This window comes from Colletotrichum jinshuiense, chromosome 5 (assembly GCF_051148585.1).
Source record: "Colletotrichum jinshuiense chromosome 5, complete sequence".
Taxonomy (NCBI): Eukaryota; Fungi; Ascomycota; class Sordariomycetes; order Glomerellales; family Glomerellaceae; genus Colletotrichum; species Colletotrichum jinshuiense.
In genome coordinates this window covers 1,825,465-1,842,370 of record NC_139312.1, presented here as the reverse complement: position 1 = coordinate 1,842,370, position 16,906 = coordinate 1,825,465, and the positions used below count along the sequence as shown (strand labels likewise).

The window sequence follows — 16,906 nt, the reverse complement described above, 5'->3', positions numbered from 1 at the left end:
GAGAGAATCATGAACCCTAGGCATTTCAACTATGATGCCGTTTCGAGTTCATATTAGGGAGGCAACATTAAAGGGAGCGGAATCGAAACTGGAAGACCCTTAAGGGCCCTGTCGGTTTGGTCTATTAAGATGACACAAATAGTAGCGTCTCAGGGAAGCGCTTCACAGCCAACATTAATTACTAGTGAGCCATGGGCCTATCGTACAGCACTCGGTGGCACCTTTTCGCGTTCGGGCAAACATACTGAGCCTGTCAGAAAGCAGAAAAGGCACGAAGACACTCGACTTTTTGTTGGTTGTGGTGGAAGGGATCAATGGGGGGGAGTGGGGATGGGCGGTAAGGCACTGAGACACCAGTCAGTTTTGTGATTCAAGGCTCTAGTGCACAACGAGTTGGATTTCTTCACCATCGTTGGTCCGACTCGCCTCACCACACCCAGTGTGGCAGTCTCCATTTGGCTTACATGACCAGTGTACGTCCAGACGTCCAGACGTCCAGACCCCTGTCTGAGAATAAGGACTGCAGTGACCGGTCGAGAGGGTGACGGGCACGGCGACTCAATTGGTCTCGACCAACTTGTGAAGGGAGGAAAGTACGGGCGATCATTGATGAATGCTCACAGGACCGAGTGGGAGAAGACAAAGTTAGCTGGCAGACAGCGTGTGTATGTCTTTGATTGGCAGCTTGGCCAGCAATACGGCTGGGTGGTTTTCTCCTTTTCTGTTCGTCATGTTGCATCTGTGGGCGACTTACAAAACAACGGTGTCAATGGCGATGGCGGTGTTGTTTGTTGACGCCGTCGAACTTGTTTCTTTGGTGTCTCAACCCGATGTGACTCTGACTGGTGGACTGGCTGGCTGAAATGTCGAACCGAAGCGTAGCCGTCGGTCCCCGGTTCGACTTACAAAGATCGGATAACGGGGATGGACTGTGCTGGAAGATACCTCAAGTGCTCATAAGGTAAAATAGGGGGACCTTCCCTGAACCACGGCGCAAGGTAGAGATTCCATGTCAATCTCGAGCGCAAAATGCGGTCGATGGGCCCACGGAGCTGCAGGGGCCCCTAGGGGATTCGGGCGTTTGGCTGCTACTGTGGCTCTAAAACGTGCGTCAAGTCACCTCTATCCCGTACTCCGGAGCTGGGCCTCGACGCCTTTAAAACACTGGCCCGGTCTAGTGCTGGGACTGTGGCCCGTCGGGTTCTCAGCTAACCCGCCTTAGTGGGAATCTCCATCGCATCCGCCGTCGCCGCCAGAGAAGGAAACAGCGGTTGGAACACTACCTACCTAGTAAACAGGAGGAAAGAGGAAGTCACGGGCCCAGGTCGATGCTGAAGGCGGAAACGACTCTGCTGTAGCTGCGAAAAGGAGACCAGGCACGACGGAACTAGACGGGGGTACTTCTTCTCACTACGAGCGGATTGGTACTTGAAGCTGCCCCCCGGGCACCCAGGTTCAGGCCTTATACAGATACAGCCGCCTTGTGATCCGAAACCTTTTCTGAGCCCTCATTTGTCGACTTGACTGTTGGAGACCTGTGTCTCGACATTAGACTGGACGGGACCGGACTGGACCGTGACTCTTGTGGGCTGCATCTGTCGCACCCTAGGTACCGCACCTACACTCGTACCTTCTCGTGCCTGCACTTGCACTGGATGCTTGTGTGGTGTCGGGTGCGTGAGAGAGAACCTTTGTTTGACCTGAACCACTCACTCACTTCCTTTCCTCACCTCTCAACCCGAGCACCTGTTTCTGCATGTGTGGCCCTTCTACTTCCCCCTCCCCCTCCCTTTTCACCAACCTAACCTGACCCACGTACCACCCGTTTACTTATTGAGAGCAACCTCATTTACTTCTACGAGGCCTTCTCATTTACTCCTATCCAGCAACACGGAGCACGTTGCCTATTACTTGCTCGTTTGCCCCTCCCCCCTCGCTCTTCCTCGGAGTCGCCTCCCTACCTTACCTTTCAACCCCACCTTGGCCGAAACGGGGACACCATCGAGAACAATCACACCGACAAATTTCGAGCCATCTACGCCCCTCTCCCCCCCTTTCCTGCAGGCAGTTCTCGACCTCGGATACTGCCCATCGCTTCATCCGCCGAAACTAAAACCCACCCACGTCCACTGCGACACCGAAACCGCCCATCACTCAGGACCACCGACCGTTTGCACCTCACCCACCTCCCACGCCTACGCTTTCCCGATCGTCGCGGACCATTCCCGAGCCTTTGTCCCTGATTACACGAGGCAAGCAGTTGCCCTGAACGTTCCTCGACGCCAGCGACTTACTGGTTCGTGTTCCGTTGCACGACCGCAGCGCAATACCCGGTTACTGCTTTCGACGGCCTACAAGCTTCAGGACAACACTGGCACAGCTTTCGCAGAGCTGCGGGAGACTACTTTCCCAGAGAGTTTAGGCCTTTACTGCATCACCAAAAGGGCATGACCGCGACCTTTTTGTCGTTGTAATTGCTGGTTTAGTCTAGCTTATCATTCGGCCCTTCGTACCTTGACTCTCTCAGCGAGAGCTAGCATCCCAACATGGCCGACCCCTTCGCACCCCGATCTATGAAGCGCAAGAACGTCAAGGGTCTTGCTCTGACGCCTGCTGCCCCCAAGCCTCCACCAACTGCCGAAACTAGCAGAGCTGGATATGACCCGCGCGATAAGGATGGCGGTGATCAGTCAGCGCAGTTGGAGATTGGTATCGAGTATAAGCTGGACCTACGGCCAGAAGATCTCGAGATCTTGAAGGAGCTTGGCTCTGGAAACGGAGGTACCGTCAGCAAGGTCAGGCATGTTCTTACAGGAACCGTCATGGCACGCAAGGTTAGTACTTTATCTAGAGGCCTTGCAGGATCAAGTATTGATCACCTTTTCTAGGTCATTCACGTGGAAGCGAAGAAGGAAATGCGCAAACGCATCGTCCGTGAGCTCCAGATCATGCACGGCTGCTCATCGGAGTATATCGTCAACTTTTACGGCGCCTTCCTGAACGATCACAACGATGTCATCATGTGCATGGAATACATGGATGTTGGGTAAGCTTGGGCTTGTCTTAGTGTTGCTTGCCTCCGCTCATTCTTTTCACAGTGCTCTGGATCGAGTATCCAAGGTCTTTGGACCGGTTCGTGTCGACGTTCTTGGCAAGATTGCCGTGGCTACTCTGGGCGGGTTGACCTACCTGTACTCGAAGCATCACATCATGCATCGAGATATTAAGCCTTCCAATATCCTGGTTAATTCTAGGGGAAGCATCAAGCTGTGTGACTTCGGTGTTTCTGGCGAACTCATCAACTCTGTCGCAGACACCTTTGTGGGAACATCGACATACATGGCTCCCGAGCGAATCCAGGGCGAAAAGTACACAGTCAAATCAGATGTTTGGAGTTTTGGCCTGACCATTATGGAGATGGCTATCGGAAAGTTCCCTTTCAACGCAAGCGAGCAACTCTCGGATGGCGAGTGCGCACCAGCAGGTATTTTGGACCTATTGCAGCAAATTGTACACGAGCCCGCGCCCAGACTACCAAAGAGCGATGCATTCCCCTCGATATTGGAAGACATGATCCAAAAGTGTCTGTCCAAGGTCCCCGACGAGCGCCCTACTCCCCAGGAGCTTTTCGTAAGTTTCTAGCTCTATATTGGTCGTCCTAGTACTGACGTTTCTTGCGCTAGGATCGTGATCCATTTGTCCAGGCTGCGAAGAGAACACCTGTAGATCTGAGAGAATGGGCAGTCGGAATGATGGAGAGAGACAACCGCAAGTCCCACCTGGCGCCTCAGCTTTCACCGGCAACTCGTGATCTGTTGAATTCCAGCGACTCCCCAACGTATCACGGCGGTTCCGGGAATGATCGATCGCTCGATACGCCGACTTCGGGGGAGATCCCTATCGCTGGTGCTGGCATCATATCTCCACGAGAACCCGCCAGCCATTCCAACCGCTCCCCCACCAGAAACGGAATCAACACCATGAGCAGTCGACAGCCAGGTGGCCATCCTGGCATGGGTCAGAGAATTGTTACGACCAACTCGATCCCCAAGGCTGGCGAGTATCCGAATAGCGCTGGTCCCGTGAGCGCCAACGCCGCCTCCTTCAGTCTGCCTGTCCGCCCAGCCCCAGGCGGACCCCTGCCGCCGGCCCCCCCTCGAAAGGGTACTCCCGATGACCCAAGACGAGAGAACCGAAGACAGGCCACCTTTGGCATGCCGCCGGCCCCCAGAAGCTATGCAAGTGATGTATACAATGGCACCTCCAACTAGGTACAAGAGGGTCTCAACTACACCCATGGCGCTGAGCCTCAAATATTCCAAGCAAAATCACTGCATAATACAGCACCAGGCCGTGCCGGTTTACTACAACACCTAGATCAGTCTTTTGAGCAGGGGCCGGGATCCTGCAATGTGTCTGCACAGGCAGGCTTTCGACCGGCATCTGATGACTGGGTGGAACGAGTGATCGCGTCGGCCCCGATCTATCCGTCTCAGCGGCTGCCGGAGCATGACCTCAGAAGCTGCAGATCGCGTCATGTCGATGATGTCGCCGGTTTGGAAGATCCTTTCATCTAGAAACACCCACCGAACCTTGTCAGGTTTTCCTTACCTCACAAAGGCCCCAGCAGCCAGGCAGTCAATCCGGCCACAGTAAACTTTCCTCGCTCTCTTTATCAGCATCACTCGGCGCATGTATTGATATCATTCTCTTGCAAACCTGGCCGTCTACTTGAAGAGCCCGAAGATCGAGCTCTTCTAGAAACTTGGACAGGATGGCCTTGATCGACCATGGCCAGGACGAGAAGGATTTTGTCAAGAAAACCCACCCATGTAGGGAATCATGTATCTAGCAAGCTTGGAGGACGGGTTTCATTAGAGGCGTACATGCTATCTAGACATAGTAACGGATGCTTGAGCAATTCGCTACGCCCGACCTAGTTCTATGCGAATGCCTTAGTCTCATCCACAGACGCTCGTTCAGTGCAACGTACGGGATGTTCCAGTAGGCCTTATGCCAGCTCCCGATCCCACACTTCCTATGCTGAGGACGCCAACCCCCTACTGCTGAACCCCTTCTCAAGAACAGGGATAAGCTCATCTAAACGGCGGATGACCAAATCAGTGTGCTCGTGGTCAACCAGATGCACATTGACATCATTGGCAAGTAGTACCGTTGCCGCGCCAGCTCTTCGGCCAGCCGTCATATCATCAATCGAATCTCCGACCATGATGAGTCCGCTCGCATCCGCAATCTCTACATTGGCTTCAGCTGCAGATTCAACCTGAGGCGCCTGATCCCTGTCCGCTTCCTTAACCAATCCCCAGGTCCTGGCGATGTGCAGAATACCGGCAGGATCAGGCTTGGGCGGACGAAAGTCGCGGGTGATGATGGGCTCGAAGAGCGAGCCAGCCAGGAACTTATTAAGCAGGTGGGCGACAGGAGCGTCGAAATTGCGGGTGCAGATACCCTTGCGGACGTTCCGCTCATCGAGGTAGGACATGAGCTCGACGAGACCCGGCTGAGCGATCTGAGAGGCCATGGCGGTCCGCTCGATCTGGCGTATGGATTCCATTGCCGTCTCCTGGGCTTCCCGGGTCGGGAGGGCGTAGATATGGTCGAGTATGTCAACGGCTTTAGTGATGCCGAGGGCCTGGCGCATCTCGCCGAACATATAAGTTTGAGGCTCACTTGAAGTTGATTAGCAAATATATTTTCTTGGGGGAAAGAATGCAGGGGGTGCGTAGTTTCTTTGTTGGACAGAAAAGACTCCCTGCCTGATCAAGCGAATCTATGAAGAGTTGGGTATGACTACGAAGGCCGTGATGCAGTAGGAGGTTGGATCACAGCAAAGGTATAAGAAAAACACTAGTCCGAGTCAAGACGCATGGGATCGGTCTTCCAAAAAAACATACCATAGCGTTCCGTCGACGTCGAAGACAATACCCTTTAGTCGAGGTGCAGCTGAGTTGACCGTGGTGCCTGGGTTCAAGGGGGCGAAGCGCCGGGGAGTCATAGCGGACATTCTTGAAATAAATATATTCATGGGAGATTCGTGGTGTTCCGGCAGATTGAACCGAACATAATTATATATAGGATGAACTGGTGTATTATACAAGAGCCACAGTTTACCGCTGTTACAATGACTTAAAATACCGATAAGAGTCCTTTGCTGCCCAGATGCTAGCAACCGAAGATGGGAGTACGTACCTTCGAGGGCGATGGCCGAGAGCCAATGTAATGTGTCCTTCGATTGCGCGAAACCCCACACTGGGCACGGCACTGGGGATTGCGAGTGGGAGCACAGTGCCGGTTGGTTGGATGCCGCACAATCTGGGCCACTGGCTGGGCGGGTGACGTGGGACCTTGAGGTGTGAATGGTCGACGCGGACTTCTGCAAGGCCGGTGATCTAGTGGGAGCTTTTCCCATGTGGCGTGCCCGACTGCAGAATTATAGACCGGTATCGCGGATGTTCGGCCGTTGTTCGTTTTTTTAATAGTCGCCTTTGCAGCTGGCAATAGGTTTGACAGCAATTTGTTGTAATTTGCAGTTGCGTTGTTCCCCCTCCGGATCTCACGTTCAGCAACATCCAGAATCGACACGCGTTCATCCCTGTTGATTGCTACCCCAGGAACGAACCTAGCATACAGCTCCCACAAGCTCCCTCGAGCGCATCCGACTCCGACCGCTCTAATTCGGCAAGGCTTTGGGTGGTACGCAACACCCAACCCGTGATGAGCTCGTCGACCAACAATCAATGGCCACCTAGGCGGCCATCGAAACGAAGTGTGAGTAGAATTTCCTCGAGAAGCTGCGCCAAGCTTCTTGCAATCGTTAGCTGACTAGCAATGCGATCCCAGAAGCTCCGAAACGGCACCTTCATCGTCGCAGGCACCGGCGAACGCAGCCGCCGCCAGTTTTCCCTCCGCGGATCGAGCATCGAGATACCCCCACCAGAAGTGAATGGATACAGATCGCTGCTGGCCGCCGAAACGACAAGCGAGTCTCTCGATGTTGTTAAGCACAATGTCAAGACCACCGCCCTGCACTTCTGGGACTGGCTTCTGTCCCCGGCAGGGAAGGGCGTGGTGAAATGCACGGTAGCATATTTGCTAGGCAGTATGGCGACATTCCTCTCGCCCATCTCGGCCTTCCTGGGCAAGCCCGATGGAAAACACGTTGTAGCGACTTTGACGGTCTATTTCCACGCCAGTCGGACGTGGGGTTCCATGGTCGAGGCCGTCGCCATTGCAACCATTGCCGTCCTATACGCCGAACTCGTATCCGTTCTTGCCATGGCCTTTTCCGTTGTTGTCGGCGGACAGCTAGGCCTCATACCGCTGTCCCATGTTCTTATCCTGACATTCTGCATTGGCGGCGGAATGGGCTTCATTGGTTGGGTAAAACAGAGGCTGAACAATCCCTTGGTCAACGTAGGATGTACCCTTTCTTCGATTGCCATCATTTCCGTTGTCACTAGGGAGGAAGCAATCCATGAAGGGCACTTCTCCGAGGCCAAAATTGTTCAGGTTCTGAAGATGTTGGTAATGGGAATCACAATTACCGCGACGGTCAACTTTTTGATCTGGAGGGTATCGGCTAGAGCGCTCCTGCGCGCCTCCATGAACTCCGGGGCTGTGTCGCTCGCGGACATGCTCTCTATGATCACTCGTGGCTTCTTGAACGGCTCCGAAAACGAAATCATGTCGGGAGATTTCTCTCAAGTGGCAAGGCTGTACAAAACTACATACGGCAAGATGACGAAGAGTCTGAGGGAGTCGAAGCTGGAGCACTGGGTTCTAGGACGCGAAAAGATATACGTTCTCGAAAAAGCATTGGTCAAGTCGCTGGAGTCCCTCTCGCAGGCCATCGGAGGACTGAGGAGCGCAGCCAACACGCAGTTCACCCTGCTTAAGGAAATGCCACAGGATCCCATGGCTGGGCAACTGTCACCTGGAAGCACCGTCTTCTCTCCAACACTATCTCGCGCAATGTCTCAATATCTCAAGGGCGCGCGGGATCGCTTCGCGACCCTGGCATCAATTGATGAGGATGAGGAAATCGAAGACGATCTAGAGAGTCATCCCAGCCCAGAGGCAACACCAGACGGGCCGCCGCCGCCGTTACCTACCTTCCGGTCTCCGTCAGAAATATTCGAGCTCTTCATAGCGTTGTTGGGCCCCTCAATGAAGTCTCTGGCGTACACCCTTTCGGAAATATTGAGAGAGCAAGCTTTCGACAAGGGGGCGGATTCTAAGATAACTGTCAACCCCCACTTCAAACATAGCTTGCAAGATGCCATGTCTCTGTACAGCCATGCGAGGACCCACGCGTTGCAAGAACTCTACACCAGCATCGAGTTGGGCAGGGCAAGGTCCGAGAAGATACAAGCTGATATCGAAGAGGTGGCCGCTGCATGCGGACACTTTAGTTTCAGTTTGCAGCACGTTGCTGAGGACATCGATGCGTACTTGACAGCACTGGAGGATCTAAAATACTCACGAGAGATGGGTTCACGCAGTTGGCACTGGCTCAAATTCTGGGCGTACTTCTCTTCGCCTGGAAATCATAAGGAGGTTGACCCTACCAACCTGGACACTGAACGTCTATTGCAACCACCCATGGAACCTACTGAGCAGCCTGTGCGGCCTTTGAGGAAATCGGCGGTTCCCAGGGGTATTCCCGACACCATGATCAAGCGAAGAGACACTTTTAGTTGGGACGCCGCACCCAACGCCAGCACTGTCATGAGATTTATTTCACAGCAGCTTCTCAAGGGTCTGAGAGTGTTGTCCCGCGATGACAGTGAGTTATAACCTCTCCCTATAGGCTAGAACGTAGCTAACTTATTTCAGTTCGGTTTGGTGTCAAAGTAGGCTTCGGTGCCATGTTATGGGCAGCCTGTGCCTTCATTCCGGCAACAAGACCGACGTACCAGCACTGGCGAGGCGAGTGGGGCTTGCTATCTTTCATGATTGTTGCGTCCATGACAGTTGGAGCTGCCAACACTACCGGCACAGCAAGGTTCATCGGGACGATTGCCGGAGTCTCGTTTGCGCTAACAGCATGGGCCATCAGCCAAGGAAATGGCGTTGTCCTGGCCATTTTGGGCTGGATGGTCAGCTTCTTCAGTTTCTACATGATGCTAGTCAAAAACAATGCCCCTTTTGGTAGGATCACGCTGTTGGCCTGGAACGTCACTATCCTCTACGCTTATTCCTTGTCACAAAAGGTGGACGACGACGACGACGACGAAGGCGGTTCGAACCCTCTCATGTTTGAAATCTGCTATCATAGATTCGTTGCGGTGTCGCTGGGTATCCTGTGGGGCATTTTTGTGTGCCGAGCAATTTGGCCCATTTCAGGCAGAAAGAAGTTCAAGGAGGGTCTATCGGTGCTCTACCTGCAGCTAGGACTCATCTGGAAGAGAGGACCACTGGCTATATTGCTTAGAAGCGACAATACGAGGTCATATATGAAGGCAGGAGAGGAGCAAGCACTTCAACGTTATGGTAAGAAAAGCCCCCATTTAACTCCAAGGCTCCGTAACACTAACACGAAGAACAGCCTTCAAGCTCGAGGCCTTGCGCAACTCCGCAAAGAGTGAATTCGAGCTCAGGGGCCCCTTTCCTGACGCCGCTTATGCGCGCATCATGCAGTCCACGAGCAAGATCCTGGATGGCTTCCATGCAATGCGGCTTGTGACTTCTAGGCGAGGCCATCTTTCTGACGGTGAGCGGGCGCTGCTCGAGTACACGGCGCCGGAGCGTGCTCAATTATGCGATCGAATCTGTCATGTCTTTCAAGTACTCGCCAGCTCCATGATGCTCGAGTACCCCCTCACCGACGCGATTCCCTCGGTGGTAGGCAACAAGGACAGGCTGCTGGGCAAGATTTACCAGTTCCGCAAAGATCATCAGCCACCCTCCCCTATAATCGGGACCAGCGAGGAGCAGCAGAACGGCAACGGAAATGACCATGCGGTAACCAAGGGTGATATTGTTGTGGAAGAGAAGGATTACGCACTGCTGTACGCTTATACCCTGGTCACGGCCCAGGTCGCACAGGAGTTGGAATATGTACAGAGAGAGATCGAGAACCTCTTCGGCGTTCTCAACACCGAAGCCCTTCTGTTGCAGTAGGCGTATGGGCATGTGGAGATGTGCAACGTGTGCCAATGGATTTGGTTAGGCGGTACTACCGTCTTGGCGTAAAGAAGAAGAAAAAGGGGTGACCGATTAACTGACTGATTGACTGACGAAAAGGCATTGCTAGGGGGCGTTGGGTCTATTACAAACCAAGGATACCCTTCAGACCGCTATACCAACTTTTTGGTTGAACCTTGGATTTAGTTCTAGTGGCAAGAGTACGGGTACAGACCTATATATATACAAGTATTACTTATTGAACATCGTTTATACCCTGTTTCCCCATTTCTAATGGGCTGCGATTGACGTAGTGACGTGGCCAACGTCAAGTTGCGTACGCACTCACTGCGTGTTGGATTCACAGCTACATACAGGTGCCGAGTGAGTCTTGTCCAACCCACCCATGTCATGGACCACCGAGATATCTACTGTGTACCCGGAGAAGTGGTGAAATAAAAAAGGAAGCAACCAAACAAGGCAAAAGGTCGAACTCGTTAGAAACAAGAAAAGGGGGAAATTCCCGGCCGATGGGTAGGTAGGTATTGGAGGGAAATCCGTAGGGGCTATTGGGTCGATGCCCCGGCCGCTATCCCTCAATCACTTGATGGAAACAGATGAATGCAAATCTCCTCGTGTGTCTTATTTTGTCCTGCTCCGGGCGGCGCCAAAGCTGCGTGGTCTCGGATGCAACAACACGCGAAACAAAACACACCACGCCAGGATACTTTATTTTCTGTTCGTGATGACGGTATCGGTTGCTTGGCCGCAGCCTGTCTCCGGCTCCCACCCATAGAGAGACACTTGGTGGTGTGAAGCCTGGACTAATCTCGGCAACGGCGGCCTGCGACCCGAGAGCAGCAGGTTGAAAACAAACGGCAGGGACCAACGAGAAGCGAGTGAAAAGTGTTATTGGAGTTGTCGCTATTCTAGTTGTACAGCACGGATGGAAGCCGAGTGGTTGCAAACTATCCCAGCACGCCCGGTATCACGACTAACACGTACGAGACGGCACTATACTTTTCCGCGGATCTATCCAACCCAACCACGGATTATGCGCCTAAATTCAGCCATTTGTCCAACCTCTCCGGTCTTGTCCGTCATCTCACTCGAGAATAATCTACCGCGCCATCGACACACCACCCCACCTCCTGAATTGGATCCCAGAAAAAGAGCAAGTTACGCCATCTGAACGCCATACCATGAACAGCATAACCTCCTGATAAAACGCCCGCAATAAATGACAATGTGCATGGTTGATATACTGCTGCCACAACTCCCAAACTCGCTGCGTCATCTTCATCAACATAAAAACGGCAAACCGCGTGAAAATGGCGGTGTGAAATCTCCAACTTAGTTCCAGCCATGCATCCGGTCGCCATCTTCATGGATGCGGAATGCAACACCGTCGTCGGCGCCAGGGACCAGCCAGCCGCGCTGGGTGCTGGGATACTCGGATGGCTGGCTACTCACTTCAGAATGGACATCCTCAGCGGTGGGTGAAAAGAGCGGATCGATGTTTTCGCCATCCGACATGTGGTCTTGATCCTCGATGCCAGGCCAAGGTTCATCCTCAGGCAGCTGGATCTGCCGTGAGTATGATGAGTCACCCTCCTGCAATGGGACAATGTGAGTCACCATTTCAACACTATAGTCGCTACCATCATCACCGTCGTCATACGGGTTTGTGCTTCCGTAGTCCGGATCTTGGATTGTGTCATCGTCCGCGGGAGAGCCGTCTACGATGCCGCCCAAACCGCGCGGACGTGTCTCTGTCGGTGGGGCATTGCTGTAAGGGGTGGCATAGTAATGCGGTGTGATACCCCGAGCCGAAGGAAGACGCTCGTCAGTAGGTATCATGCCAGGCATTGGGCTTGGCGATACCGTCCAGCGTGGTGTGTTGAGAGGGCGGCTCGGAGAACGAGTCCGGCGCCGCTTGTAAGCCGTCGTAACGTTCGGGGGACTGGTGCGTATCTGGGCTGCAGCCTTCTGCTGTCCAAAGGATGATACACGCCGTTTAATCTGCGATGGGGAGAAACGTGCAGGAGCCGAGGGGGGCAATGATGTGGTGCGTATATACGGCGGCTTCGAACCTACTCGTTCCCTCGCAGGAGTCGGGCCACGGGTCATAGCCGGACTGGACGATCGCATTGATGATTGCATCGCAATGTGGTGTAATGTGGGGGAAGCCGAAACCCTCTGCCTGGCTTGTCGCAAACTCAGGGAAGAGTAAGCGCTTGGAGTTTCGTCAAGCTGGTCATTCCACGCCCAGTGTTCCTCTCGCGCGTCAGCCTCGGGGACCTCTCGGTTTACTTGGGAGTCAGGATAGAAACGGCTCGTTTCTCGAAGGCTTTGCCAATTCCAACCATTTTCGTATGCCGGTAGGTCCTGGAGATAAGCTTCCGGTTGAGTTATAAAAAGACGAGGCTCAGAAGACCGCATGATGACCGAGTTGAGGAACGGCACATCCCAAAGGGCGGGTGTTATCATCTCCGCTGGTGTTAAAAATCGCAGTCGGGAGTCTTTGTGGATTTTGCGGAGTGGAACCCACGGTTGCTGCAAGCCCAAGAACCTGCTAGTTTTACTCTCAAGACTGAGCCGGCGTGAAGTTGAGCGTGTGCCACCAGAGAGGTCGGAGAAAGTGTTGCCAAATGCTGCGTGCATTGCTGCCTGGACGCTTCTCGCATCTGAACCTTTGACAGAGATGGTGCGCACCAGGCCGCGGCTCATGAGCCTCTTGTTGATGAGGCTTAACGGACTGCAAGCCTTGGCCATCAACCATTCGTAATCGTGCCCGGGATCAGCCCATTCTGCGCAGAACGGCGACTGCGCTCTTAGCGTCGCGGAACTCATGGTATTAGGCATTTGAGTCCACTCATCCAAGCTCGAAGGGCCGTCAGCTTTGAAATCTTGAAGCTCCTGCCAGATCCTTTTCAAAGGGAACGGAAGGAAGATGACTTCAATTTCCCAGGGTCGAGCATTGGATGGAAGCAATGACTGGAGCTGAAGAATCTGAGATTGCAGTGTTGATAGTTGACTAAAGATTTCGTTGGAGTGAGCAGCTCGGGTTGTTGTGCTGGTTGCGACGGAAACAACGCTGTTCGTCGATTCATCAAAAGTTTGCCGATCGGTGCGATGGCCTGCATCATGATTGCTATTGTCATTTATGAGTTTTTCAACCTCTTCCACACGAACCTCAAGTTCGGTTACGCGGAGGTCAGCAGCGTCATGCTTCTCATGGCACTCATCGTGTCCTGCGGCAGAGAACGAAATGTTTTCCAGCCTTTCAAGACGGTGCTCATGGCCTTGGACGGTATCCGATAAATGCCGAAAAGTATCACGAGAAGGCCCCGCAAATACAGCGTCAACCTTTTCCGGGGCTCTTGGAGCCTGTACGATTCTGGGAGTATCTTCGTTATGCTCACTGCGCAGAGTCATTGCGCCTGCGTTATCCTTGATAGCCTGTTGTCCCGGTTGGGCAGTGAGGGGACTTGCATCCTGGGGCTTATCCTTTCGTAAAGACCGCACGCTGGAAGCAGCAACACCACTAAGTGTTTGGAGGCCTTTCCCGGAAAACGGACGAAGATAGCGCGCCTGGCTGGAGGAGGTAGTGGAACTAGGCTGAGATTGCATTAGACATTGGGCTGGTATCGGTGGTAACGAAGTATCTCCAGGCTGGGACTGGATGAAGTCGCCCCAGCTTAACGTATCCTGTAGGGAAGACTCCGGACGCTGGCTAGGCTGGACTGGTAGCCGAGGCCTGGGTTCCTCGGGCTTGTTCGGGGATATGGCCATGGCAGCATCCAGGTTCATATACTCTATAGTTGGGGTGAATCCGGTGGGCATGCGAAAAGACATATCTGGGAACTGGACCGGGCTGAGAGGTTCTCTGGACATCCTTGGCTTCTCGTTCTCCTGACCAGCAACGTGGGTATTGGCCGTGGGTGTGAGCGCAGGTGCAGGCGCTTCGCTTCCGGCTCGTCCATCATCGTGGTAACAGGCATGATGCGAACACATGCACCAGACGGAATTGTCGGTGCCCAGGTTATCCGTATATGCCCTCCCGACGGCAAAACGACTCCAGAAACGGCGGCATCCGCACTTGGCTCCGTTGGCGCCGGGCGTCAAGTCCACGTAGTTGCAGGCTCCTCCGGGAAGAGGGGCATGATTGTTCCGCTGAGCGGCGCCATCAGTGTAAATGTCGAAGAAGGAGGAACCCGGTAAAGGGGGATCGAATGGTGTTGCTGCCATTGGCGGCAGTGATATTCATCGGGGATGTTGACGATCGGACGGCAATGGAATGGCGTGGGAGCTTGGGATAAACCGGGGTGGAAGATCGACGATGTTGATATTGATGTTGAGTAGAGAAATGTGTTGAAACGAGAGAGAAAATCCCTAGGCGGCCCAAACCAGGGCCCAGCTGGGTCGCAATCCGGGAGACCTAGAACATTGCAGCTGCTGTTGTCATTAGCTATCTGGCCGACAAGAAATGTGTCCAGGCTGGAAGTCGCCATTCGCAAGCCAAATCGGGGAGTCCACAGGCCGCAGCACGCACCCGTAACGGAAGAGATATATGATGGGCCGGCAATCGAAGAGAAAATGGCGACCGGGCGCTCTTTTTATACGCGTGCGCGGATACTCTGTGATGTGCACGACAAGAGAAGGTGGCAGGCGGACGAGTCTGGCGAACAATTGACTGGAGGAGGGCTAGGTGTTGTTGATGAAAGTGAGGCGGCTACTGGATTGGGCAGCGCGAGCACGACAGAACCAGGACGTTGGTTGATGTGGGTGATGGCAGGGGGGATGGAGGGAACGCGAATAACCAGGAACGATAAAGACGATATGATGGCATGGGAAAATGTGGAGAAGAGAAACAGTTAAACCGAGCTGGAGGTTGCTGCTCCCTAAAGGTGCTATCGTGGCCTGCAGGTGAGCAAAATGACTCGGAAACAGCTGCAGGGGTTCCTGATATCTCGACTCCAATCCTAATAATTATGGCCTCCGTTTGTTGTTTGTAGAGACAAGGTAACTAATACGCGAGGAGGAGGTGGTGGTTGATGCGGGCAGTAAGCTAGAGCTGCGATGCAGTGTTGGAAGTGCCTGACTGTACGTACCGTTCGTGTGGGTATATTGCGCGCCATCCGTTACCTGACGCGAACCCGGTACCTCTCGTCACTTCTCAAGGATGGCTTCAGACAAGAAAGGCCGGCTGTCTGGAGGGGGTGTCTATCTGCTTCAGCTCCTTTCCCCGCTGCTGGCGAGGGCAGCCCGTTGTAAACAGCGGAAATCGGTGGGCGCTTTTACCGCGCGTTTTCTTAGCCGATCACTATAACAGGGCATCGGCAGGAGGACTGGGAAAGAAAGCATCAAACCACGTCCAGAACGCGTCCTTACCATGGGTTAAAGTGTCCAGGTGGTTCGCGGACCCTTGCAAGCTCCATGTTCCTGGCTCGGTTGGCATGCAGCACAGTCTCCTATTGGCTACTTCCAGCCTCTGGGAGACTCGGGCCCCCTCCCTAGCCCGCCTCCTCTCCTCTTTCGCTGCAGTGCTATGTACCTTCCTGAGCTTCAACTCCAACCGACACACCCTTTCAACACAGCGAGTTGAGAGTTGATTCTCCTGCAGCGACTTCCAACGCACCTCCCAGCCTTGCTTAGCCCCAAACGACTTTCTCCACATTAAACCTGAATACTGGACAACGACATGGGAAGATGGACACTACGGTATGGTGGTATGGAGGGGGGTGCGAAAGCCGAAAAAGCAATGACACAACCATCATTCCAGAGACGGAAGGACATAACAGATTGAAGTCATTGACTTGACATCGTTGGATCGACTAAACGCCCACTCTTTTTTCTTCTTTCTTTTCTTGATTTTTGGCACGGGCACGCCTTCTTCGCTTTGGTTGATAGGATCTTTGTGCCCTTGGGGGGGTCCTTCGTAGAAGGATGGGGGCCGCCCCAGGCTGGCCGTCGATGATACTGTCCATTCGCAGGCGTGAGGCTTCCGCATGGCGACCCACTCAAGACGAGGCGTCTAACATGACTGGCCCTTAGCGAAACAAACCTTTGGATTCCCGGCCTTTCAAAGGCAACTATGAAAATCGTGGGAGCCCATAGCAGCCTCGGATTACATAGTTGGCCGGGAAGTCTGCGTGACGATCCCTCAGCAAAAATGCGATCCCTCCACTGGCCGACCGAAACGGCGGAGGTCATGACGAGCTTGCGTGACGAATAATTTGTCCACCATGTCTTGCGGAAGTTGGTCACCACACCACCTATTTGCTTGTGTCACCCTTCCCGTCCCGCTCGGGGCCTAAGATCCACATCTGCCGCTGCCTAGCCGGTCAATCTGACCAAAGATCCGGAGGTGTGAACTTTTCCTTTCCGGGCATGCCTGCTTACCAATTGAGGTAAGTCAGCCTGCCATCTTTTATTTCACCTCTGCACAATCCAACGATAACGATATGGTATGTTTGGTTTTGCTTATCCGCCGGGTCACGAAGAATCAGTGAGTTACTTGAGAAACTGACTTGAATTATATAGGCTCGCTATGAATCCAATATTTATGTGGCTGGCAGATAACCCTAGGGCTCCAAACAGCCTTATGTCGTTATAGTAATGCAAATGCCTCCTCCCCAGTGATTGTAAATGTGCAATGAAACTCTTTAACTCCAGCTGGCCCAAGTAGTGTACATCTATTGCGATTAAACCCCGTTCTGAGCCGGCAACCGCGGCTGATAAAAGAAAACAGGTGCTG

At 53.4% G+C, this 16,906-nt stretch overlaps 4 protein-coding genes across 4 annotated transcripts; 2 read left to right on the top strand and 2 right to left on the bottom strand.

Annotated features, from left to right (window-relative positions):
• Positions 1 to 2,546: 2,546 nt before the first annotated feature.
• Positions 2,547 to 4,271, top strand: EsH8_V_000471 (kinase-like domain-containing protein; the record flags this gene model as incomplete). Its single annotated transcript, XM_083272987.1, has 4 exons — positions 2,547 to 2,834; positions 2,889 to 3,046; positions 3,099 to 3,630; positions 3,684 to 4,271. 4 exons carry the CDS (start codon positions 2,547 to 2,549, stop codon positions 4,269 to 4,271), a joined length of 1,566 nt encoding a protein of 521 aa, XP_083125702.1.
• A 767-nt stretch (positions 4,272 to 5,038) lies between these two features.
• Positions 5,039 to 6,016, bottom strand: EsH8_V_000470 (HAD-like domain-containing protein; the record flags this gene model as incomplete). The annotated part of the gene is made up of 2 exons (XM_083272986.1): positions 5,039 to 5,690; positions 5,916 to 6,016. 2 exons carry the CDS (start codon positions 6,014 to 6,016, stop codon positions 5,039 to 5,041), a joined length of 753 nt encoding a protein of 250 aa, XP_083125701.1.
• Positions 6,017 to 6,735: 719 nt separating this feature from the next.
• Positions 6,736 to 10,143, top strand: EsH8_V_000469 (Fusaric acid resistance protein-like-domain-containing protein; the record flags this gene model as incomplete). The annotated part of the gene is made up of 4 exons (XM_083272985.1): positions 6,736 to 6,789; positions 6,862 to 8,806; positions 8,857 to 9,513; positions 9,569 to 10,143. 4 exons carry the CDS (start codon positions 6,736 to 6,738, stop codon positions 10,141 to 10,143), a joined length of 3,231 nt encoding a protein of 1,076 aa, XP_083125700.1.
• A 1,356-nt stretch (positions 10,144 to 11,499) lies between these two features.
• EsH8_V_000468 (uncharacterized protein) lies at positions 11,500 to 14,397 on the bottom strand (the record flags this gene model as incomplete). The annotated part of the gene is made up of 1 exon (XM_083272984.1): positions 11,500 to 14,397. One exon carries the CDS (start codon positions 14,395 to 14,397, stop codon positions 11,500 to 11,502), a length of 2,898 nt encoding a protein of 965 aa, XP_083125699.1.
• Positions 14,398 to 16,906: the final 2,509 nt, after the last annotated feature.